The sequence below is a fragment of the Notamacropus eugenii genome, chromosome 3, assembly GCF_028372415.1.
Source record: "Notamacropus eugenii isolate mMacEug1 chromosome 3, mMacEug1.pri_v2, whole genome shotgun sequence".
NCBI lineage: Eukaryota > Metazoa > Chordata > Mammalia > Diprotodontia > Macropodidae > Notamacropus > Notamacropus eugenii.
This window is the reverse complement of record NC_092874.1, coordinates 468,333,464-468,360,840: the sequence shown is the minus strand read 5'-3', so window position 1 is coordinate 468,360,840 and position 27,377 is coordinate 468,333,464. Positions and strand designations below refer to the sequence as shown.

At 39.3% G+C, this 27,377-nt stretch overlaps 1 protein-coding gene across 1 annotated transcript in view; it reads right to left on the bottom strand.

Moving 5' to 3' along the window:
* Positions 1–24,546, bottom strand: part of LOC140497666 (protein C-mannosyl-transferase DPY19L1-like) — a 160,764-nt gene extending 136,218 nt beyond the window's left edge. The window contains exons 1-4 of the mRNA XM_072598859.1: positions 24,061–24,546; positions 6,958–6,982; positions 4,574–4,661; positions 1,938–2,075 (exon numbers count right to left, since the gene is read on the bottom strand). Coding sequence (XP_072454960.1) covers positions 1,938–2,075; positions 4,574–4,661; positions 6,958–6,982; positions 24,061–24,376 — 567 coding nt within the window. The 5' untranslated portion in view covers positions 24,377–24,546. The remainder of the gene's footprint in view (positions 1–1,937; positions 2,076–4,573; positions 4,662–6,957; positions 6,983–24,060) is intronic.
* Between the last annotated feature and the right edge of the window lie 2,831 nt (positions 24,547–27,377).

The following is a 27,377-nucleotide window of genomic DNA, read 5'->3' as shown; positions in this document are numbered from 1 at the left end:
AGTACTGCATACATTGCAATAATATAGGATGACCAAAATAACACTGATACTAAAAACACAAGGGCTGCACAATTTCCCAAGAACAATCTAGCTCAAATATCCTATTTTTACGTATGTACTTTTCTATACACAATATATACATACACCAATTGGCCAGCTTTATAGGCTGTCCATTAAATGGCTGATCAAAGCCTATTTCAAACACTTGCTTATTTGGAGTGATTACAGAGCTCATCTGGGAGGCTCTGCAATCAGTATAATGTCATCTTCAAAATAAGCGGGCCTCTGCAAGTCTGTGATCTACAGGGAATCCCTCTTCTGCATCGACTCTGTGTTTGCCATCTTCCATTGTAGACATCTGGTCAACAAGCTTCTCTGTCTTGTGCCTACCTTGCTATTAATGATCACAGGAAATCAGAGCAAAACATTCTCTATTACATTCGTGAAGAAATTCTGTATGATTCCAACATATGAATGAGATACCTTGTTGAGAGACTTTTTACGAGTCAAAAATATACATAGTGGTATCTTATTTTCAGAACCTTTAAGTAAACTGTGTGCTGATATAACTGCAATGAGAATTAGAATACTGTTTGAGAAAATAAGTCTGTTTTCTTCTCAAAGAAGGAGGTTTGATGTTCCTGATACATGTAAGGATTATCTTGTAAATTTTTTTCCTCTGACACTTTATGAGGCTTTCAGAAATAATACCACTAATCACGATCCTCCTTTGAAAGCCTTTCCAAATGAAGTTATATTTTAAATTGGTCATGCCTTTGGCTACCAAATTTCTCTGAGATCCTACCTATCTAGTGGCAGAAGGAATTTTTAGGTCCTTCTAGTTTCCTCATTGTGGATTTACATTCATGAAATTTCTTTAGGAAATGGTGACAGTCTGTTCTTTAACCTATTTCCCATTTTTCAGAGTCAACGGTTTATTTAAATAAGTTAGGCTCAATTGTATATCCTGTCTTCTAATTTGTATTTTTTCTTCTTACACTGAATCACAGGTAAAGTTCTGTGACATATCTCAAACAAAATACTGTACAACTAGAGAAGCTTCTGAAGTATGCACTGACAGTGAGTTTACTTTTGGAATGAACCGCCACCTGTATCCCTTACAGATTAGACTTTCAAGTTCTCAAAAACAAAATCCGTCCCTCACTGCTCTCCTATCCCTCCTAGCATCTTGTTTTGAGCACGTGACAGAAATTAATGAATATTCATTTGCTGAATGAATAAATTTCATCCCTACAACTGTTCAAGGCTACAGCCTCTTTAAGGTCAGCAGTAAAGGGAGAGTTCTACTCCTTCCTTCACCATCTACAGAAAGAAGTTTCTTAAATAAGGACAGAAAAAAGTGCCAGGAACATGGGAGGACTGTCTTCAGATGACATAATTCTTCACAGTGGACTAAGGAAATTTCGACAATTTCTTAACTAGGTTTGGAGACAGGATTCCGAGTACAAGGGCCTACCAGTCTCTAACTCCTAATGCTACAAACGATACTAACGAACAATTTTGGTTTTCTTCTTTCCTGGAATTGCAGGTTGCAATGAGAAGTCACACTCCTATTTTTGCACATTGTAGGAACATGGCTACTTCCTTTCAAGGTCTGTGAATGTTCTTTCACGACCTCCAGGGGCTTTCTGAGCAAACCCTTCCCTGCCCTGAAAATTGGATCTCTCGCTCAGCCACTGGATACGCTGACTCTCCCCAACAACTGGCTCTGTTACTGCTGTGGTCACTTTGTCTAGTTTCCAGATCAATTTTCCCCGCTTCCTCTTCAGGGCCCCACCTCCCTACAGAAGTTTCCAAGGGAAATAGCTAACAGCCATCAAATGCAATTTGTCCAGCATCACTGCATTCACTTAACGTCCAATTTTATGAAGAGAGTTACCGTGCAAACTGGATTTCTCTTTCCCAAGATCACTCACCTCTGGATAAAGATGAAAGCGTTTCACTGCATTAATTACATGAGGAAATTCAGTAAGTCTATCGTTCATAGTCATCCACAATCCTATCAAAAACGAAGGTGCTTCTATCATGGCCTTGAAGTAGGAATAGTAAAGTCCCTAAAATAGACACATATTTCAGTTTTATTGAAATCTGGAAATGATCATTTCTTCATCTTTTAAAATTCTATATATATTCCTTTTTTTCTTTTAAATAGACAAAAAAACTTACATCTGACTAGTATTTAATTTCATAACCTCCTCTCCAATAGTAACTTGAGAACTTAAAAATTCAAACCTTTGACAGATTTTTTTTTAAGCTTGTTTCAAAAAATATAAAGAAAACACTAGTTTTAGAAAAATGGTGCTGAGCTCCCCTTCTTTGAATGTGAAACACAATGGACTAATACAGATTTTTTTCCATGTATTGGCTGGTTTTGCTGAACTTTTTTCCCCTCTGTTTAATTTCTGTGTTATAAGGAATGGCTCTCTGGTAATGGGAGAAAATGAGAAATGCTGACATAAAAGTAAAATATATCAATAACATTTATTTTTTCTTAAATTTAGAGTCTAATTATTTACCACATTATGAAAATGTTGGGGGAGAAAACTGATGAAAAACAGCATGCTAGAATGTCTTCCAAGATGTGGGCCTAATTTTATACAAGATATAAAAATCTTATTAGCTGGCCATCTTAAACCATCAAATGGGCAAGGAAAAATGCTGGACACTAATCACCTAATCAATCGGAGCACAATACTACAAATTAAACGACCTCAGGTCAAGCCCTGGATATGTCACTTATGGTATCATAACCTGGGGGAAGCCAATTCACTTGTCTGGGCCTCAGTTTCCCCATCATAAAGTGGGAGGACCTGAAGGATGATTATTAAGGTCCGCTCCCCTCTAAAATTCTGTGTTTAATTTTTCCAAGCACCACAAGGTGCAGGTGCCATGATTTGGTTTTCTTCTGCAATTCCACACGGTGCCTCTGTTCAAAGTGAGCCATCAATAAATGTCAAAAGACTATTGCTGGTCCCAAGGCAAGGACCATTCAGAAGACCATGCAGGCATTCTCACAGCCAGTCCCATTCTTTGTCTTTTTCAGTTTAAACAAGTGATAAGAATAGTCTTCTAAGTAACTACACCTATGTGCCAATATAAAAAGATAATAAATGAAAACGGTTTTCTCCTTTGAATCCAAAAGGGAGTGCTCTGATCATCTTCCTAGCTTGTTATAACATAGTCTATTTTAAGGGGAAAAGAAAACCTTCTGTGTATTGATATTCAATGAAAAATCCCACGAGCCCAGATTGATACCTTATCTTCTTCAAGAAGTTTCAGCTGTTCCCTAATGTCTACAGAATCAAATACAACTTTCTCTGACACTGAAAGCTCATCACAATCTAGCTCCCAGTGACTGTATCTTAAGACTGATTTCACACTAGTAACCGCACCTCATCCCACACTAGCGACACGTGGGTCTCTGTACAAGCTGTTCCCCTATGCCTTCCATGTTCTGTTCTCTGCAAGGTTCAGTTCAATCCCCAAAAGAGGCCTTTCCTCATCACCCTCATCGTCAATGAACCTCTAACCTCACTTTTCAGGATTACTTTGTACTGTCTCATCTGGGTATAAGGCATATTCCCTCAGGTGACTCTGAAGTTACTCAAAGGCAAAGACTACCTTGTTTCTGTCTTCCCAGCAGCACCTTACACACTGTGGGCACTGACTAAATGGAACTGAACTGAATTTACCAATCATTTGGGGTGAAAAGCACCATAGCAACATTGTCCATGCTAACAGTAGTTTAACTCACATAAACACTATCCTCATACCATCTTTTAATGTAAAGAAGGTATGGCATACAGAAAGCTCAGGTTACAAAATGCCATAGGTGAGGACAGACCTTGCCTTCTGTCTTCCAACGCAGGGCTCTTTATACAAGTACAGTAGCCTACACTCAAATTTCTCATGAAAAATAATAACATAAGAAATGTGATACGGAGTTAAACCAATATTTCATTTATCTTAGTATTCTGCTCCAGTAATGCAGAGGATTCCAGATCATTTAAGACTGCATAGTCATCTCCTTCTATACGTGAATTCAAAGGGACTGTTTACTTTAATTATTTTCCATCAGAAATATATTTCCAATGTTATCATGGTAGTTAATAGAGAAATGACTTGATTTATAGAAATAAGCTTTACAAATCATTTTTCATTCACGTAACTATTCCATAAAATGACATGCAACTGTAGATTTCAACTCACATAAAATCTGTATGAATGAAGGCTGTGTAGCCTACTCTTGTAAGTTAATTTTAAGTTAGAAGTCATTATCCCCTGGATATTATCATTTCTTAGTGCTCATTCATTTTTACTTACTAAACGGGTTAACATAACTTAAATTATAAAGGTATATCAGACAAAAGAGAAGAAATTGGCCAAAGGAAGGGGTGAGGGCCACCAAAATCTTTTAGGAAACAACAGCCTTAAACTACAATTCTGTTGAAGAATAAGTTTTGCCATTAAATCATTTTAGTATTCATTAAACTTCTAGGTTATAGAGCAACTATTTAAAAGACCATATAACAATATTTTAGAAGGGCCTAACCATTTCAGTGCGAAAAGTCATCTCCCTTTCCAAGGTTGAGAGGTGGGAAAAATGGCGATCGTTTTCAAAAAGAGTTGTTAAATGAACCCTGAAAAAAAATAGGATCACATGCAAGAATATGAAATAAGACTGAAAATTAATATGGGAAAAAATCTATACTCATATATGCACGCAAAATAAGAAGCCTCAAATCTGATAAGAGAAAATAGTTCATAAGAGAAATTTTGAAATCCTTATAATTAGATATAAATTAAATTTCCATCCTCTGGTTTTAAAAAGTACTAAAGTTAAATCACCAAATTAAAATAAATCACTAAAATAAATTTAATATATCATGGCTCAAAAATTGAATTCTAAGTGAACAGAACTATATTTCAGGAAAGGAATATTCCCTTGATATAAAAAACTTAAAGGTGGCACTCTAAAGGAAAATCTGAAATAAAGATATGCAAAATACATGTACATACATATATATATATTCACATACACTTCCAGATACACCAGGCAATACTAAAACAGAGAGTACAGATCCACTCTAACAAACAGAAATGTTTAACAGAGCTCCATGTAGCCAACGTCATTTTCAGTACCTGCCATTTAAAACAGGAGACATACTTCGGTGGAATGCCAGATCTCAACTTACTCTCATCAGCTTCCCAGAGAAGTCCTGGTGATGGAATTAGGAAAGAAAGTCTTTCCTCTCTCACTCCTACACACTGGACTAAGCAGAGACCAAAGGAATGGGAATGTGATGTGGAAAGGCCAACTCCACACATCCTAGACTTGAAAATCCCACAGAATCTCAAGTTCGGCATTACTACCAAAGAGGGGTCACTGCGCATGCAATTTCAACTTCATGGAATTTAGTCATTTGGAAAACTCAAATTACACCAATTTTATAAGGTAATATATAACAAATTCATTCTTATTCAATCAGTATTTAGAAATCACAAACATGCACACATGCACCTTAACTGACTAAACAGCAAGACAGGACATTCAAACTGGAAAAGACACTACGGAGGGCCTTGCTCTCAATACAGGCCCCTCATTTTACAGATGGAGAAGCTCCAGGTCCAACAGAAGCTAAAGTAATAGCCACAGGTTCTGCAGTGACATAACAGGACTGGACCCCAGATGTTCACGCATTGGATCCAATGTTCTTTCCATTACACCCTACTCTTTCAGAGAGTGTAGTGAATGTTTCTTTTTCTTTTGTAACACACCCATTCTAAAAAGTGCATGGTATTTTAAACATTTCTATGGATCGAGCCTTGAGTCCTTACACCAGACTCTTTCACTCTAAGTTGGGCTGCTCTCCTCCAGACTCTATAATGCCCCAGGAATATCTTCACCCTGTAAGATCATCGCAGCCCTGGACCTCCCATCTCCTCAGTACTCTCTGCCCCTGGGACCTTGTGATTGGAGGGCTGAATGGAGAGCTTCCCCAGGCCCTCCATTTAAGAGGGGACACCCAGGCCAACCAGTTCTACATTTCTCACCAGGCTTCTTCCTCCTTCCCTTTTTCAGCTCCCTTTTGTGTGTTCCCTATTATATGATACATTCCTTGAGCTCAGGTACATTTTGCCTCTGGCAGATCGGCAGTTAGGTGGCACAGTGAATAGAGGGCCAGGCCTGGAGTCAGGAACACCTGAATTCAAATTCAGCCTCTGACACTTACTAGCTGTGTGACTCTGGGAAAGTCACTTAACCTTGTCTGCCTCAGTTTCCACATCTATAAAATGAGCTTCAGAAGGAAATGGCAAACCACTCCAGTATTTGGAAAACCCGTAAAAGATCAGGAAGAGTCAGATCCATCTTAAATGACTGAACAACAACAAAATAAATAATTATTTAGTGACTAATTATCTCTACGTATATACAGGAGAACCTTGCTTTACACAAGAGATCTGTTACTTAAAAGTAAGACCGTTTTCCCATACACTTACATCATAATTTCAGAATGTATTTTTCTTCATTTCTAACAGATTTTCAAAGGTTAAAGAGTACCTAAAACTAGTGTTAAATGTTTCCTCGGCAAAAACAACATTACATGTCCCCCAAAATACACACAAAATCTTTTTTCATAACAACCGAAGTTCTGGAAACAAAAATTTATATATCGCGGACCCATAGATTTAAAAGGATTTGTTGAGCAATAAACTCTTTTACAAGGAAACAATTATTTTATAAAAAACTACAACCTATTTTGCAAACATTTTTGTGAGGTCCAAATGTTAGAAATCATTTTCTAAAATGGGGCATAAGTGTAGTCATATAAATTTAAAGACATCCACAAATAGGTAATTCCATTTTTTAATGTGCTTTGAGAAAATTTTTTAACCAAATATTGTTGTTTATCACAAAGTGCAACTAAATCTTACCAGTGTAAAACTCCCACAAAGGCACCTGAAAAGACAAAAAAAGTTATTACAAGTTAATGATTACTCAGTGAAATAAGGTAGACAAGGAAGAATCAGAAACAAGTTATCTCAATAAACCAGTGTTCAATAAACCTGAGAATATAAGTTGTTTGGAAAAGAACTCCCTATTTAACAAAAACTTCTGGGAATATTGTTAAACGGGTAGAAATTAAGCTCACACCATAACCTTATACCAGATATCACAATAAATTCAAAATGGGTAAATGTCACAGGACACACTATTGAAAAAAAGAAAACTAGAAAGAAATCAGTTACCTTTCAAATCTATGATTTAGGGAGGAAATGCCTTAACTAAGCAAAGGACAGACATAATCACAAAAGATAAGACTGAATTAACCAAATCAATGAAGTTAGGATATGACGGGAAAATGTCAATTGGGTAGAAATCTGTGCATCAAATATCTCTGATAAGAAACTGCACTAAAAAAACCTTTGGTACACCTTCTACAAAGACTAAGCGTCATTCCCCTATTGATAAGTAATCAATATATATAAACAAATAGTACTCAAAAGACAAACTGCAAACTACTAGTCGCCTTATCTGATAAGGACTTGCTATCTAAGATATAGAAATGATATAGACAGAGAGACAGAGAGAGAGATAGGTGTGACCAAAAAAACATTTCCCAAAAGATAAGTGACCAAAGGACATGAATAGTCCTTCAAATGAATTACAAACTACTAACAACCACATGAAAGAACATTTCAAAATCACTAACAAAAGAAAGGCAATTCTAAACAATCTTGAGGTTATTACCTCACACCCAGTAAATCTGAGAAAGATGACAAAAGAGGAGAATGGTCCATGTTGGAGTGGTTGTGGAAAGACAGCCACAGCAGTGCATTTTTGGTGGAGCTGTGAAACAGTACAACCATTTTCTAAAGCAGTTTGTAACTTAAATGTCCATAATCTCTGGCCCTGAGATTCCACCACTAGGGCTTGTTATGACCCAAACAGGTCATTGAGAAGAAAGTCCCCACATACACTAAAATGTTTACAGCAATACTTTTTGTGAAGGCAAATAACTGGAGACAAAATAAAGGACCGTCAGTTGAGAAATGGATAAACAAACTGTAGGACATGAAGTTAGTGGAATATTGATATGCTTTAAGAAATGATGATTAAAAACATTTACATGAACTCAAGAAGTCAATATCCAGAACGACTCCACTGATGGAAACGTGAAGAACCACAGAGTAACCCTAAGTGAACGTTGCACAACGACAAAGAACAAGATGTTCCAAAGAAGGTACGTGAGAAGACCCCCCCGCTTCCCCCTGCGTTGGCAGTGTGGTACACTGCACATCATTTCAGATTTTGTCAATGTGTTCATGATCAGTTCTGTGGATTGTTCCTTTGCTTCTTTAAACAGTGCTACGTATTATATGGGATGTCTCTCTGAGAGAAATTCTGGTGGAGACCTTTCCCTCTGCCTTACCGCGCTGTCCACTCCTGATGATTAAAATGTGAGATATCCGAGAGAAGGTCTGACTTTTCTGCCTGTAACCCCAAAGTTCAGCATCATGCTTGACACATAAATGCTTCCTTCATTAACCTCGCTAAGAGTTAAGAATACAAACACAATCCCTGCCCTCAAGGACCGTACATTCCAACAAGTGAAGACAACATTATGTCGGGGAGTGGAGGCCAACAAAAGGTGTTTTGGTCTGAGAAACTGACCCCAACTATATGCACACAGCTAGAAGGAGAGAGAGAGAAAGAAGAACAGGAGAGAGGTACCTTGAGCTCCCCATACAAATGTCACCTCTTACACTCCCTGCAGAGCCAGGGCTACAATGAGAGACAGTCAGTGACCCTAGCCCTAGGGACAGGTCTTTAGAAGAGCCAGAGGCCAGTAAGGATCCTGGAAGATCTAGGACTGAATTGTCCTACACTGGGCATGAATGCAGAGGACCAGCTGAAGCTGGCTGGAGAGATGCAGCGCATCTCTAAGCGTGTATGACTCTGGTTCATTTTCACCTTGGATCATCACTGCAACTTCTAGGGATAGTCACAGGGGACGGTGTCCCGCCCCAGTCTTGGCTTACGCTGTTTTAAAGCCCAATAGCAGGACCAGCACTCAGAAAGTAGAAAATGATGCAACTGTAGTCATACACAACCATGAGCTGCCAAATGAAGAGGCAGGACCACCCATTTCTCACCCAAGTGATTGACAGCTGACCCCCCCCACTCACCTCCTCCCCCACCCTGAGATGAGGGACAGTCTCACCTTCCTACTGGTATCCTCAGGGTTGAGCCCAGAGCTCTGCACACAGGAAGTGCTTAATAAATGCTTTACTCTTTCATGCTTCTCCATCTAGTTGCCCTCAGGATTCTTTCTTAATGGGCCTCCTCCATGCTAGTGCCTTCCCTCCAAGACCACCACCAATTTACCCGCCTATCTCGTTTGTACATAGTTGTTTAAGGGGTGTTGCCCCGTCAGACTGGGCGCTGTTCTCTGCCTGTCTTTACAAACCCAGTGCTGAGCACAGTGACTGACACAGAGTTGGCACAGGAAATGCTTCCTGACTTGACTTGGCTTCCTAAACTGTGGCAGCCAGGACTGACAGCAATAGATGTGGTGTGACCAGGACCAAATACAGAGGAACAGTCACCTCCTTGTGCCCCAACATTCTGTGTCTCTTAATGCTGCTCAAGATGAACTTGGCTTTCTGGACTGCCACACCAGCTTCCTCACTCAGCCTGAACTTGCAGTCTGTTAAAACCGCAAAATCTTCACAGACACATGACAGTCTAACCATGCTGCCTCATCTTACACATGTGAAGCTTGCTTTTGTAAGTACAAGACTTTCTATTTATTCCTGGAGAATTTCACCTAGATTCAAACTAGAGATTTTTTGGAATCTTGACTCTACTGCTCAGTTTGTTAACTGCCCTTCCAGTTTTCTGTCCAAACCCTCCTCAATCAACTTCAGTGGCTCTCTACTGCCTCCAGGTAAAACACGCAGGGCCCTAAGTTAGCCATGACCATCCTGGAGAGCCCAACCCCAACATGTCTTTCTAGATTCACAGGGCCTTCCTCTCCTTCCTATACACTGATAAAAGAGACAGGCACAAGCTGACCTCTAGAGGAGGGGCCCATAGAGAAGGGACAGGGGTCCTCGGCATGGGTGCAAGTGTGAGAAGCCTCGTGATTGCCCTGCTCTCCCTCTCAGCAGAGGAGCTCCCGGACCAAGCCTCCTGCAGAGAAGGGAGGTGCAGTTCCCAGACCTAGGAGAACCTAGGAGAAGAGCAGCAAGAGATACAGCACAGCCAGAAATAAACTCAAACTTGCCTTTCATAAGCACCAGGTGCACAGAAATGACTCATTCTGACAGTTGAGGAAAACCCTGGTTGGTGTATGAGCCCCCAGAATTGGACCTGGTACATATACATGTGCAGCTGTGTGTATACAACAGTGGGCTTGGAATGAGGAAGTTCAAATCCAGCCCCAGACCCTTTGTGGCCATGTGACCCTGGGCAAGTCACTTGGCCCTGTTCGCCTCAGTTTCCTCCTCTGTAAAATGGCAAAGCACTCTAATAATATCTCTGCACCAAGAAAACCCCAATGGAGTCACGGAGAGCTGGACACGACTAAAACAGCTCAACAACACATCAACCTAGATTTGGGGCCGAGGCCATGACTTATTGTTATCATGATTATTATTGATATGGCTATATTTGAAAACAGCCTTATACTTTCCCATTGATGATCTCACTTATCCTCTTGGTATCAGTGTTCTCTCCTTCCTCAAGTTAGATCGTATTTGTTTCCATGATGTATTTATTACCTACTAGTACATAAGGGGAGAGATTACTATTAGCTTGTGTCTCTGTATCTGCAGGACCTACCAAAATGTCTCACACACATCAGATGCTTGTTCTTAATGGAAATTTTTAAAAATGTAACACAGTAAGTTCTCTAACATAAAAGCCTAAAGGAAACAATTCTTTTTAAAATGAAAGCTGAAAAAGCATCAACGGATGGTACAGAAAAAATTTCAAAGGATAAATTAGACTGGATAATAAGTATCAGTGAAATTTTAAAAGGATTCTAATTCAGGTTTAAAAAAATACAAGATGATATAAAAGAGTAATTCGAAAACTGCAAATTTATAACCCATGAGAAAAGATCAATAACCAATAAAAATGAAACTGAAGGAGGTGGAGCCAACACAGTAGAGTAATAGGAAGGTTAGCAAAGTCTCTCCCAAAAAACTACTAAGAGATCTAGAAAACTCACCAGACTGAAACCTGAGGAAGAAATCCAAAAAAAAGTTTCAGCGATCATTTTTCCAGCTCAGTTGGCATAGTAAGACAAACCTCTCATTTCCCACCTGGCTGTGCTACTTTTTCCCTGACTTCTCTACCATACTTAACAATCAGCCTGCAGTATCTATTAATCAGTCTTCGTACTCATACCTCCCCCCTTCCTTCTTCCCTTCTTGTTGAAGGATGGAGCCACAAACTTCAAAAGCGCCTGTTAAAGAGAGAGCTCAGACAGCAGCTCATTGCCCATTTGGTTATATTACTTTGAGACTTTTGTGTTTTGTCTCTCCCCCACTTAGACTGTAAGCTCCAGTTCCTGAACCACCTTTCTTTTTTTTTTGCATTTCCATCCCTGACCCATAGCACAGTGCTTGACATATAGTAAGTGTACAATAAATGTTTACTGACTACTGACTGTTTATTGAGACAGAAGGGTCTGCAGACACCAATAAGAGATCTGGACAAGAGCACGACACGTGGAGCACTTCGATGCAGGGAGACGCTATGCAGCTCCCACACAGGAGCACCTCAACGGGCACGGAAGCCAACGGCCAACTCTCAGTTCAGAGTCACAGATCTAGGGTGGACTAAAAAGGGGACTTGCACTCAGGGCAGAATTCCAGGATAAGGAGCAAACACAGGCCCCATGCCTTACAGAGGAAAGAAGAGTTAAGTTAAGAAGCTAGCAGAAGCCATATGGCTCAGACACCAGGAGCAAAGCTGGACCTCAATTCCACCTTCCAGCCCAGCCTGAAGCCTGCAGAGTATAACCAGGGCAGGAATTCTGGACCAAATGGGAGCCTGCAGTTCTGTTCGTCTGAACTAGCACAGCTTCGCAGCTGGCTGAGAGTGGCCAAGTCCAGTGGCTGGATTTGTCAGACCCAAATTCAAGTTAGGAACTAAGCTGTCCCTGAGATCCTGAAATAATACAATTCTCAATACTTCCTAGGAAGCACAAAGAGGACTGAGCCAGACACTAACATCAAGTCAAAGTAAGGAAATAGGCTGGAAAATAAGCTCAAAAATACCTCACCATGAAAAGTCATTACAGTGAGAGGGATGCTCAAACCACAAACCGAGAAGCAGAGAAAGGGCTGCAAAACATACTACCAGCCAAGCTTCAGAGAAGAATAAGGTGTGGCCACAAATCCAACTAGAATTCCAAAAGAGTGGAAGGGAGAACGTTTCAAAGAGCTAAAAATTATTCATAATGAAATGAGAAGGCTCAAGGAAAATGAAAAAAAAAAAAGAATTAGTATGGGAATGAACGCCTTGGTTCAAGAGATAAAACTTGGCCCAAGCAACAAACTCCCTGAAAATAAGTAGAAGACACAATGGTTCTATAAGATGAGAAATATTAAAACAAAGTCAAAAGACTAAAAATAGAAGAAAATGTAAGGAATCTCACAGCAAAAATTGATGTGGAAAACAGATCCAGAAGAAAAAATTTAGAAATCTAAATGTGAGGAATTTAAATGTACTACCTGAACACCAGGACTATAAAAAGAACCTACATATCATATTTCAAGATATCTTAAAAGAAAACTGCCAGGATCTCTCAAAACCACAGGGCAAGGTGAAAACAAAAAGAATCTAGTGGTCACCTCCAAACAGAAATTTCAAAATGAAAAATCACAGGAATACCATAGCCAAAATCCAAAACACTGTATTCAGCCAGAAAGAAAGAATCCAAGTACCAAAGGGGCACCGTTAGGATCACACATGATTTAGCAGCTACCACGATAAAGGAGCAGAAAGCCTGGAATACAACACTCCAGAAGGCTAAGGACATGGACTTACCCAGCAAAACAGAGAGTAATATTACAAGGGGAAAAAAATAAACCTTCGGTGACATAAAGGACTTCCTAGCATTTCTGATTAAAAGACCAGAGCTGCAGAGAAACTTTGAATTTCAAGCACAAAATAAGAGAAACATAAAAAGGGAAACACAAATGAACAAACATAAGGGAGTAAACAAGAAAAAACAGCTTACATCCTAACATAAGGAGATGCTCAATGTGCCCCCCTGCCGAACTTGAGCATCATCATGGGTCAGAGAAGAAGTCTAATTAGACAAAGCCTGTTACATCTATATGGTCTTAAGACAAAAATGAAAAGAGATGGGAAGAGAAATGCTCGGAGGAGAGGGAAGGTTAGGGAGTATCATCTCAACCTTTATTCAAGCAGCTGACACTCCAACCTCATTCATATCTGAACTTGTCAAAGGAATGAAGAATATACTACATGGTTGGATCTAGAAATACATTTCATTCACCAGGTTAATAGGTGGGAAAGGGGAGAAGGAGGAATTAGAAGAATAAATAAATGGAGGAATTAGTCCGAAGCAAAAGAAACTCTAAGAATGTACAAAAATATAGCTCTTTGTCAGGTGGCACAAAATGGGACGCTGAGGAGGAAATGACTGAACAAGTTGTTATATGAATGTAATGGAATCCTTTGGAGCTAAAGAAATGATGAAGACAAAGGACTTCGGCAAAAGCTGCGAAGAATCGTGAGAACAGAACGATGACAACAACACAATAAAGACAAACAGGGAACACTTCGACACCCCGATTCTAGAGGATGACCCCCTGTAGGGGAAGGGCTCAGAGTTAAAGAAACAAGACTTTTTCGTTTATATGACCAAGTTTGTTTTACTTGACTGTACATGTCTGTAAGAAGGTTTTGTTTTTCTTTTGTTCTCAATTGGGAAGAGATGGGAAGAAAAAGGAAGTCTGATTTTTGTTGATTTGAAAAAATACAGTATTATTTTAAAAAACTGAAACTGAAGAATAAGCCTAGGCTATAAGAGAGCTAGAAAGTCCGTTAATAGGGATGCAAGACAAGATAAGAAATCTGAAAGGCAAACCAATAAGCAAAAATGTCCTAGAAAAAAAGGTCAGGATTATATCTGAGGACATAATTAGAAAAGAACACAATTTCAGCAGAGACTGTATCAGGTAAACACCTCTAATTTGGGAGACTACACAGCATATCAACATGATGTACAATAGTAACTAATCAAAGAGGCACATAATTTTAAAACTACAGAATTACAAAAACACTTTACCCAAGTGCTAAGGAAAAAACAAATTATGTTTATAACTATTTCCATAATAACTACTGAACACAGAAAAAAATCAAAGCTGAACAAAAATTTACAAATGACTTTAAAAAATGAATATTGGTCCCCAAATCACACGCCTGCAAAAATGACCATATTGTTTGAAAACAAGAAAATTTTCTTCAAAAACAAACAAGACCTAAAAATTTTTATCAAGAAAAAACTATAACGGAGTAGTAGTTAGAGCAAAACAGAAAATCCCAACTAACTGAATGAATTCTTAGGAAAAAATAATAAGCATTTTGCTTGTTAATAACAGTGGTTACAATTTTATGTATGGTATGTAAACAAATACACGAATGTATATGAAATCATAAAGTGTCCTAACTACAACAAAAGCAATCAAAATAGAGTTTGAGTAAGAAAGTGTATCATGAATAACATCAAAGTATAAAGAACATTAAAATACCCAAAATTTACTCATAAAAAGGCTTTTAACACAAATAAAAAGTAGTAACATCAAAAAAAAAATCAGAGGAAAAGATAAAAGAACTAACAATTCTAAAAAAAATTCAATATCATGGAATATAAGGGGTTTAGAGTCAACCTCAGTCAGCTTCTTCTAGATGAAACTATGCCCATCTACAACATATCCAAAAGCAGTCAACAAGCTATGGTGTGAAGGTTGCTTTGGCTGTAAAAGAGAATTCACAAGCTCCTGAGACAATCCCTTCCACTCTGGATAACCCTAATTATTCAGCAGTTTTGTCTTATATCAATCCTAAATTCGCCTCTTTGCAACTTTTACCCACTGCTCCTAGCCCCTCCTTCTTGAAACAAATGTATTAACCTGTTAACCACATGACGTATTTCTAATTCAAAATGTCATCATTAGTAGAGAAAGACAGCGCACCAAAAGCTCTGTCGAGCAACAAATGAGTAGAGCCAATAAATGGGATCAATCAACAAGACTGCAGGACATGGGATTAACCCACATAAACCATCTGTATTCTTATTTTCTAGAAATTAAAATCAAGAAGGCATCCTAAAAAGATCTTTTTTATAATAACCAAAAAAATTATTTGGGAATTAACCTAACTAGAAATATACATGAATGCCCTGATTAAGATCACATAAAATAATGACTACATAGGGGAAAACCTAAATAAACAGCCAAATATTCAGCGTCCGTGGCTAGTTTGGATTAAAGTATTACAATTACAATGTTAGTCAATGACTGACAAATTTTAATAAGTCAAAATGCCATAGAGTTTCCTCATATCACTGAATAAGTTTCTATTAAAATTTATATAAAAAACATGGGCAAGAATATCAAAGGAGTGGGGGGAGAAAGGCTCAGGAAGGTGACCTCCTCATACTCCACAGGCTTTTTAAAACAATAGAACTGTTATAAATAAAATTATGTGGTAGTGGGTCCAAAAAAGGAGAGAGAAATCAGTGAAACAAAATGTTATAAGTACAGTTTTAAAAAGGAAAAAAACTGGGAAAAATAAGGCAAATGTGACAGATAAAAAATTAATATCCAAAACATATAAGGAATTGTTAAAAATTTGTAAAACTCTTACTACATGACTGATAAATCATAAAAGGATATGAAGAAATAAATTTCAAAACACTAATTTTACATTAGCCCCTGAAAAATCGCTCAATCTATACTTCACCTATACTTCAGGTTTAAAAACAGATTTCTAAAATCTCACCAAAAAAGATACACAAGGAGAAAATTAAGCATCCACCTTTCTTCATGATTGACCTTGCACAGCCCTCCCTCACTCAAAACAAAGGCAAGTGCAAGTCATGTCACCGTTTCTCTGATGTCATGGTCTTCTTCGAAAATGAGGGACAAACACAGAGAGACGGACTGATTGACTGTCACATCCCCAGTTCAGCTCTAATTCTTCTTCTCCCAGAGTCATTTGTATACTAAGTTACTTTAATGTGGATAATGGTTACACAAAGACAACTGCCATGAAAGAGGCAAAAGTACTCAGAGGCCCCAGCTTGTTGTAAATGGTTTAACTCTACATATGCTTTTTACCCTGTAAAAAGAATTAATACTTTACGGCCCATCATTTATTTTGTAAATGTTCACAATATGAGGACAGCATTACTGATTTTGTAAATTACTTATTCTGTTCTCACACACGTAAGGACAGCACATATTTCATTCTCAAGGCTTCAGCTGTCAACATAGAGATTATGAAAAAAGTGATTCTACAAGTTTCCTAAGATCAATAACTATATACCAGCATGCATATATGACACCAAGCATGGCTATACTCTAAGTAGTGCTCTATATTCAGAATCAGGAAGACTGTTAAAAAACCAGAACCCTACAATATGTTGTTTACAAGAAACACACTGGCAGCAGAGAGACACAGTAAATTTAAGTTAAAAGTTAAGTTTTTTTAAAAGCAGGGGAAGCAATCATGATCTCAGACGAAGCAGAAGCAGAAGTAGATCTAATTCTAAGAGACAAAGAAACTACATCTTGCTAAAAGGCGTCACGGACAATGAAATAATACCAATACCAAATGTATGTGCATCCACATTTCTAAAGAAGTTAAGTGGGGTACAGGAGGAAACATGTGCTAAAACTAGACTAGTGGGGGACCTCAACTTTCCCCTCTCAGAACCAGATAAAGCCAGCCACAAAATAAACAAGACAGTTAAGGAGGTGAATAGGATTTTAGAAGTTAGATATGATAGACCTCTGGAGAAAACTGAAAGGGGATAGAAAAAATATATATACCTTTTTCTCAGTGGTATATGGCTTCTGACCACGTATTAGGGCATAAAAACCGCACAATCAAATACAGAGAAGCAAAAATATTAAATGCTTCCTTTCCAGATCATGATGCAATAAAAATAACAATAAAGTGCCACAGAAAGGTTAAAAATTCATCGGAAACTAAGTAATCTAATACTAACAAATGAGTGAGTCAAAGAACAGATCATATAAACAATCAATAATTTCATCAAAGACAATGAAAATGAGACAAAATTTATGGGACCCAGTGAAAGTGGTACTTAGAAGAAACATATCTACAAACACATCAATAAAATAAAGAGCAGATCAATGAACAGGGCATACAACTAAAAAAAAACAAATTAAAAATCCCCAATTAAACACCAATTTAGAAATCCTGAAAAATAAAAGGAGAGACTAATAAATCCGAAAGAAAAACACAACAAATAAACAAAACTAGTTTTATGAAAAAGACATTAAATAAACCATTGGTTAATTGGACTTTTTTAAAAAATAAAGAAAACAAAACTACCCATATCAAAAATAGAATGGGTGAATTCACCACCGAAGAGAAAATTAAAGCAATAGGGAGCTATTTTGCCCAATTATACGCCAATAAATCTGAAAATCTAAGTAAAATGGATGAATATATACAAAAATATAAATTGCCCAGATTAACAGAAGAGGCAATAAAATACTTAAATAATCACATTTTGGAAAAAGAAATTGAACAAGCCATCATTGAACTCCTCAACAAAAAATTCCCAGGGCCGGATGGATTCACAAGTGAATTCTATCAAACATTTAAAGAACAATTAACCCCAATATTATGTAAACTGTGTGGCCAAATATACAAAGGAGTCCTATCAAATTCCTTTTATGACACAAGTATGCTGCTGATACCTAAACCAGGAAGAGCCAAAACAGAGAAAGAAAGCTACAGACTCGTTTCCCTAATAAATATTGAAACAAAATTTTAAAATAAAAACTGGCGAGGAGATTGCAGCACTCTGTCACCAGGATCACACTGTGACCAGGTGAGCTTTATACCAGAAATGCAGGGCTGCTTCAATACTATGAAAACTATCAGCATAATTAACTATTGTCGATAACAAAACCAACAGAAATCATATGATTATTTCAATAAGTGCAGGAAAAGCTTTTGGCAAAACACAAAACCCATTCCTACTAAAAGCAAGCACAGGCATCAATGGAGCCTTCCTAAAAGGATAAATAGTATCTATCTAAAATCGTCAGCAAGCATTATCTGTAAAGGGGATAAGCTAGAAGCCTTCTAGTACAATCAAGGGTGACACAAAGATGTCCATTAGCACCACTGTTATTTAATATTGGACTAGAAATATTGTCTTTAGCAATAAGAGAAGAAAAACAAGCTGAAAGAATTAGAATAGGCAACGAAGACACAAAAATAGCACTCTTTGCAAATGACATGATGATGATTAAACTTAGAGTATCCTAGAGCATCAACTAAAAAACTAGTTGAAATAATTAACAACTTTAGAAAAGTTGCAGGAGATAAAATAAACCTACAAAAATCATCAGTATTTCTGAAGGTTACTAACAAAACCCAGCAGCAAGAGACAAAAAGAGAAAGTTCAATTAAAGTAACTGCAGACAATATAAAATATTGTGGATTCTACTTGACAAGACAAACCCAGGAACTATATGGACACAATCAAAAACACTTTTCGCACAAATAAAGCCAGATATAAACAACTGGAAAAATATCAACTGCTCATGGACAGGCCAAGTCAATATAATAAAAATAGCAATTCTACCAAAATACTTTACTCATTCAATGCCATACCAAACTAGCCCAAAAAATATTTTATAGTTAGAAAAAAATAAAATTCTTCTGAAGAACAAAAGGACAAGAATATCAAGAGAATTAATGAAAAAAAAATGCAAAAGAAGGTAGCCTAGGCTACCAGATCTCTGACTATGTTATAAAGCAGTAATCATCAAAACTGTCTGGTACTAGAGCTAGGAAGTAGTGGTGGAATAGTAGAATAGATTAAGACACAGCGGTAATTGACCATAGCAACCTAGTGTTTAATAAACCCAAAGGCATCTGCTTCTGAAATAAGAACTTACTATCTCACAAAAATTGCTAGGAAAACTAGAGACCGTTCTGGCAGCAACTAGGTGTAGACCAACACCTTACACTGTATACCAAGATAAGCTCGGAATGAGGACATGATTTAGATACAAAGGGTGATACCATAAGCATATTAGGAGAGCAAGGAACAGTTTATCTGTCAGATCTATAGGGATTTTTTTGACCAAACGAGATATAAACAGCACTGAAGATGTAGAATGGATCATTTTAATTATATTAAATTTAAAAGGTTTTACACAAACAAAACTATGCAACCAAGATTAGAAGGAAAGCAGAAAACTGGGAAACAATTTTTATAGTGTCTTGATTCTCAAATATATAGAAAATTTATAAGACTACAAGTCATTCCCCAATTGATAAACAAAGGATACGAACAGGCAGCTTTCAGAAAAAGAAATCAAAGCTATCTATAGACATATAAAAATGCTCTAAATCACTATTCATTAGAGATGCAAATTAAACAACTCTGAGGTACTACCTCACACCTATCAGGTTGGCTAATATGACAGAAAAAGAAAATGATAAGTGCTGGAAAGAATGTAGGGCAATTAGGACACTAATGCACTGCTGGTGAAGTTGTAAACTGATCCAACCATTCTGGAGAACAACTCAGAACTATGCCCAAAGGGCAATCAAACTGTGCATACCCTTTGATCCAGCAATACCACTATTAGATTTGTATCTCAAAGCAATCATAAATAAGGGAAGAAGGCCTACATGTACAAAAATATTCATAGCAACACTCTTTGTGGTGGCCAAGAACTGGAAATCGAGGGGATGCCCATCCATTGAGGAATGGCTGAACAAGTTGTGGTATATGACTGCAATGAAATACTACTGTGCAACTGAGATATGACAAGCAGACAGATTTCATAAAAATCACAGTAAGATTTACAGGAACTTATGCAAAGTGAAGCAGAACCCAAAGGACACTGTACATAGTAACAGCAATATTGTGTGATGATCTACTCTGAATGACTTAGCTCTTCTCATCAATACAGTGATTCCACATAATTCCAAAGGATCTAGAGAAAGAACTAATGGAGTCTGAATGCAGACCAAAGCATACCATTTTCACCACCTTTATTTTTTGTGCTTTTTTCCTTTTGGTTTGTTTTTTCTTTCAAACATGACTAATATGGAAATATGTTTTACATGACTGTACATATATAACCTCTATCAAATTGCTTACTGTTTTAGGGAGGGGAAGAGAAGGAGGGAGAGAGAAAATCTAGAACTCAAAATTTTTTTAAGTGAATGTTAAAATTGTCTTTACATGTAATTAAAAAAATAAAATACTATTCAAAAAAGAAGGAAAAAAATCAGTCAAAAAAAGCCAACAATGCAACAGCACCTGTCTCCCCAAGTCTGACCAGAGACTAGAAACAATTCATCTGTAAGGCTCTACATCAAGAGTCAGGAAGAGTGAAGGTTCCCCTGAGAAAGCTCCAGAGTGGGGACCTTGGAAGCCCTGGGGAGCAGCAGTACCCAGTAACCAATGTGTTGCTGCAGTGCTTGGAGCCAGACAGCCCAAATCCAGGGGCTCCAAATTCCCTAATACTCTGCTCTGAGAAAGCAAAGAGGGTGCTGAAGATTTAGTACGTTGAAGAACCTCAAAGGTCAAAGGAGTTTTAACCCCAGGAAATGGAGGTCACCACGTAAGAATCCAAAGACTCAACGTCAGACCAAGCAGGGCCAAATGTCCCATCCAAAAGCATATTAGGGGGTAAAACATGGACCTGATACAAAGCCTCAATTCATAAACTTACACTGTAGAGACAAGTAACTCAAAGAAAATACCAACCAATATCAAAAACTATTGTAGATCAAGAGATCTCAAAAAGAAAGCTCTGCAAGCAAAGCCTCAAACAAAAAAAAAAAGATATTCCAAAAGGACTGCATTGATACCTAGAATAAATGAAGCAAGATTAAAATGAAATAAAAACTCTGGATAAAAGAACTGGAAGGAGAAAAAATAGTTTAAAAGGAAAAATGGTCATCAAGAAATGGAATTTCTGAAAACTGGAACAAACCAAAGAGAAATCAATGGCTCTACGAAACAGCAAGAAATATAAGCTAACATCAAAAACAAAAATTTAGAAAGCAAGTTTAAAGAGAGATAATTAAGAATCACAGGACTACCTAAAAACTACAATTTTAAAAAAAGCATTTAACATTTCCAGAAATGTTAAATAAAAACTGCCCAAGTCTATTTGAACCAGAAGATAAAAGATAGAAAGAATCCCCCAATCAGCTCCGAAAAGGAACCTCAAAAGGAAAAGTCCCAGGAACACCACAGCCAAAATCTAGCCCCCACATCAAAGAAAAAAATACAGCAACCACCCAAAACAAAGCCCAAGTATGAAAGAACTACAGTAAGGATCACCTTTCTAAAAAGGAAAGGCTATCTTGGAATGCAGTATTCCCAATAAAAAAGAATATAAGCTTAGGATCAAGAAAAATACACCCTGAAAAGCTCCATGTCATCCTACAGAGGAAAAAAATGGATATTTAATGAAATTTCAAGCATTCCTTATGAAAAGACCAAATTTGAAAAGAAAATTTCTAGAAAAACCTAGAAGGATAAATATATCACTTAGGAGGATTTGTAGATATATTTGAGCAAATGAAAGGCAGCATAGGATAATGTGCTGCAAACATTCTAACGGGGAAAGGGACAAGAATCCCCAGAACCATAATGCTTTAAAGGGTACCCAAGGTGGTAAAGAAGATCAGAGGTCCTGCAGGTGGCGTTGTTCTGTTCTGAAGGTCTGATGAGAAGCAAGAAGAGGCAGTTTTTAAGTAAGAAGTGGAACTTGGTATTTCTCATGACTGGGTACCTGAAAAAAAGATTATACAAACAAGAGGACAGAACAGGGGAAGTAAGCATCATATGAACCTTCCTCTTATCTGAAAAGGAAAAAGAGGGTTGAACACACCCACACCCACACCCCCACACCCCTTCCCCCCACTCCCACCCCCCACTCCCCATGGTGTAGAAGGGACCAAAAAGATCAAATCTTGAGCAAGAAATTGTTGGCCTCAGAGCAGGGAGTTCTCTGCCTTTTGTGCCATGCCTCTGAGCTTTTTTCTCAGAAGAATATCTTAAAAAGCATAACATGAAATACACAGGATTACAAAGAAAACCAGTTATACTGAATCAGTTCTCGAAAAAAAATGTAAACGAAGAAATCCCTGAATTTAATGTGCAAGTAGCTTCTCAAACTTCCTACCAACTGATAATAAGAGGCCCAAACTACCAGAGAATGGAAGAGTCAGAAAAAATAATAGCAAGATTAATATGGAGGGACAAAATGTCTAAAAAATGAAAAAAGTAGGAATAAAGAAGACATACCACTTCCAGGTGTCAAACTAAATTATACAGCAATAAACATCTAAACTCTCTGGTAAACTCAGAGTAGATAAGGAAGAACTACAAACCATCAAACTCAATAACCAAGCGTCCAATAAACATAAAAATAAAAGACACCAAACTTTCTCTTTACAAAGTCTGCTGGGGAAATTGGAAAACAGTTTAGTAGAAATTAGGTTTACACTATCATCTTACACCAGATATTACAAAATGCGTAAAGTGGATATGACCTAAATATTAAAGGTCATTCTATCAAAAAAATTACCAAAAAAAAAATCATTTCTCTTTCAAAGGGAAAGAGAGGGACTTCTTTAGCCAAACAAAGGATATAGTAGATCACAAAGAATATGATTTTGATTTAATCAAAATGAAAAACCTTTGAACAAAGGACAAAAAAGAGAAGCCATCAAATAGGAAGAAGTCTCTGCATCAAATATCTGATACTGATATTGACTCTGCTATCCAAGATATGTAGTAAATTAACAAAAATACTGCATCATTCCCCAAGAAGTATTAAGAAGATATGAAAAGTTCTCAAAAGAATGCAGACTCCTGATAAACACGCAAAATACAGCTCCAAATCACTAATAATAGAACTGCCAATCCACACGCCTTCTAAGTTTTATGTCACAGCCAGCAAATTGAAAAAGATGACAAAAGGCGGGTGTACAGTAACTGTTGGAGGGGCTATGGAAAAGCAGGCACTTTAATATACTCTTGTAACTGATCATCCAACCCTTCTGGAAGGCAATCTGTAATTATGCTGTTTTAAAAAGCGATTTAAAAGATCACAACTTTTAATGCAGTTCATATTACTTGTTTTATACCCTCAAAGAGAATAAAGACACCAATAAAGGTCCCCAAAACATTAAATGCATGTATATGGATGTAGCAGCAGACACTGTGATAGGCAACAATTAGCAACAAAGTAACACACAGTGGCAGGTGATTTGCACGGAATGTTACTGTAAGGAACAAAGACCAGGAAGAATCCAGAGAAGCCTGGGAAGGTTTGCATGACCTGATGCTAAGGGAAGCAGGCAGATGGGAGAAGTAGCGCAGGAGAGATAAGTAAACTGAGGCCTTCCAGCAGCATTTGTGGTTTGAACGTGTGCACGCACTTTGCTACGTCCCAGGGCTCCCCGAGGGAGGGGCCGTCTCATTTCTGTCCTTCTGTCCCCCTCTCACACAGCATCTACAAGGAGCAGGCAGTAGTGGCGGCCTGCGTCCTGACCTCCAGGGGTCGGGGGAGGCTTGTGGCCATTTCTCAGCCCCCTCAGACGCTGGTGAAATGCCTTTCTTTTTGGTCATCACCAGGCCTGTCCCATCAGGCCTCTGTCCACACCTCCATCTCTGGGCCAGGCCTCTCCCAAGATGACCTGGAGGACAGAGCCCCCGCAGGCCATCCGGCCCCCCACGGGCTCACCTATGACCAGTGTCACGTTCCACGAGTAGCTCTGGCGCTGCCCCAGCGCGGACAGCTGGTCCAGGACCAGGCCAAGGAGGCCCCGCACGCAGGCGCTCAGCAGCCGGAGCAGCAGCGACTTCCGGCCCAGCCCCTTGCGGCCGCCGCTGGCCCCGGACAGGGCGATGGGCACCGGCGTCGAGGGCCGCGAGGCCTTGTCGTTCTTGTCCGCTGGAGGAGGCCCCCGTTCGCCGCTGCCCATGCCCCGGCGGTTGCGCGAGGGATAGCGGGGGGCCTGGGCCCCCTTGGGCGGCTTGTTCCTCCTCTGCACGACCATCTTCTCATAGTCTCTGCGCGGGGACCGGCCCGAGGCAATGGCGGAGGCCTCGCTGCCTGCAGACAGCTTGGCCCGACGGACGCCGCCCCTCGCCGCCGCCAGCCTCAACCGCTCCTCGCCCCCGCCACCGTTGCCTCTCCTCGGGTTGTCATGGTGACCGTCTGACGTCCACGAGGCCACCACGTCCAGAGGCTGCGTGCAGGGCCCTGCTGCGCGCGCAGCCCCTCGTCCCAGTGCGCAGACTCCCTGCCCTTGGGGGACCACGCGCAGCCCCCCCCCCATCCCAGTGCGCAGACTCCCTGTCCTTTCCAGCCTGGGGGACCACGTGCAGCCCCTCGTCCCAGTGCGCAGACTCCCTGCCCTTGGGGGACCACGCGCAGCCCCTCATCCCAGTGCGCAGACTCCCAGCCCTTTCCAGCCTGGGGGACCACGTGCAGCTTCCGGTCTTCATCCCAACTCCTTTCTTCTCCCTAATGTTTCCACGTGTCCACTACCCAAGCGTTAGGCGCTGTTGTTTTCTCCTCCTTTGTATTTGCAATGCACCAATCAGCAAACACAAATATTTCATACACAAAGAACAAATGAGGACTGTATAAGAATCTGAGTATTTGGGTTCATGAAATATTAAATTGAACAGTTCAGCAAATGAGGTAATAGATGGATAAAGCCCTTGGCCGACTTGGAGGGGCAGGGCTGGATCCAAGGTCAGACACTCTGAAGCCTGTGTGACCCTGAGGTGTAACCACATCTATCCTCAGCTTCTTCATCTGTACCCCCTGACACCTACCTCTCAGGACCGTCTTGGGGACACAACTAGATAGCTGTTAGGGAATGTCTGCAAACCCCCAGGAGGCACTGGAGACTTCAGTCTCCAGTTCTTGATCTAGTCAGACAGGCAGACCTCTTCAGAAGAGTTAAGAATCAGCTTTATTCCAGTCTAGTCTTCTAAAGAGTTGTAGGAGAACGAGCTCCTATAGCATTTCCTTCTCACAAGGGCTGCTGAGAAGGGGCGGGCAACTACCCAAAAGAGGCATCCTTGGGCACTGCCCTAAACCTCCTCAAACCTCAGTGGAACTGATTGAGGCACCACAGATTCCCCTATGGGGTCCCTGTAGTTTTCCCCATATGGGTTCATGGGTTTCTCCCGGTTCACTGACCAATGCCCACTTGCTTTCATAGGGCAAGCAGACAAAGAAGGCATCTTACCAGCATTAAGTTCACAGGATAACTTTAGCAATATCATCATTCTGCCCAAGCCTAGTAGATATCAACTGTGTCCCTCCGGCATCTCATGGTGCAGCCTCAGTAGGACTGTCTGTTACTGTGATTCTAAGAATTACTCTTTAGAGTCCTTGAGACGATTCTGGTAGTTTCTGTCAAACTCCTGGAAACTAGACATTCCCATGGCCATGGATCCTGGGGAACGAAACTCTAAAAGGATAACAAAATCCTCCTTCTATACGTTAAGTCATGTGAATATCAACAATATACTATAACGTCATAGGGCTTTGGGAATCTTGAGAAGCAGCTAAGCAGCGTGGTGGACTGAGCCCTGGACTGGCGTTGGGGACCACAGTCAGACCCTGGTCTAGAATTCCATGTGAATTTTAGGGATAGGGATAGAGACTAACCTGTGATTTCACTGAGAATAGTGAACTGCTCATTAAGCAGATTCCTTCTATCAGTTCAGATCAATAAGTCTTTTACAGCTTTCAGTCTTAAGATGTTACCTAAAACCCTGAGAGGTGGTGACTTACCCAGGGTTTCACAGTCCATTTGTGTCAGATGTGGGACTTGAGGTCATCCTGTCTCTGCGATTTTTCCTTAATTATACAAATGAGGAGATGCAGTAACTGTGAGAGGGGCCAGAAAGACCAAAGTTGAAGCTCCATTCAATTGTAAACACAGGGTAGTAGTAGTAGTAGTGGTAGTAGTAGTAGTAATAGTGGTACTGGTAGTAGTAGTAGTAGTAGTGGTAGTAGTAGTAGTAGTAGTAGTAGTAGTGGTAGTAGTAGTAGTAGTGGTGGTGGTAGTAGTAGTGGTGGTGGTAGTAGTAGTAGTGGTGGTGGTGGTAGTAGTACTGGTGGTGGTAGTAGTAGTAGTGGTAGTAATAGTGGTAGTAGTAGTAGTAGTGGTAGTAGTAGTAGTGGTAGTAGCAGTAGTGGTAGTAGTAGTGGTAGTGGTAGTAGTGGTAGTAGTAGTGGTAGTAGTGGTAGTAGTAGTAGTGGTGGTGGTAATAGTAGACGTGGTGGTGGTAGGAGAAAGGAGGAGAAGGAAGTGGTGGTGGGGTGGTAAGAATAGTAAAAGTGGTGGTGGTGGTAGTGATAATAGGGATACTAGTGGTAGTGGTGATGGTGGTAGCAGTAGTAGCAAGAGTTCTCTGTTGTTCTCTGCCCCTTTTCTGCACTTTTTTTGTTTTCTTCCATTTAGTTTTTTTGAGAAGCACACGTTTTGCATTTCTATTAGACTCACTAACCACCTCCCCCCTCTGTTGAAGGTCTTTTTTCCAACATGTAATATACTTGATTCCTACTAATTTCTTAGCCATCAGTATGCTCCTAAACATCAAATGAAATAGCTAAATAAAGGCTTTTGACAACAGTAATAAGACAAATAGAAAAAAGACCCTTATAGATGGAGAGCTTCCCAATTCAGTTTAAGGAAGAGCTTTCCTGCTTAGTGCCATATGCTGTACTAAATTCTGGAACTACAAAAAATCAAAATGAAACAGTCCCTGTCCTCAAAAAGCATGGAGAAACAACAGGCCCATGGGTAAATGAAGACTGGCACAGCAAATATAAGCATTTGGGGCATCAGGGCGCTAAAGAACTAGGAAAATCAAAAAAGTTTCATGCAGGAGTTCATGTGTCAACCTAAACTTTGAAAGCCACTAGGGGGCTAGGGAAACATTTAAATTTACAAAATGTGTAATAATAGCTATGACCAGCAGATGGTAGAGAGAGCATATAAAACCAGCATTTCAATTGAAAGGATGTCTAAC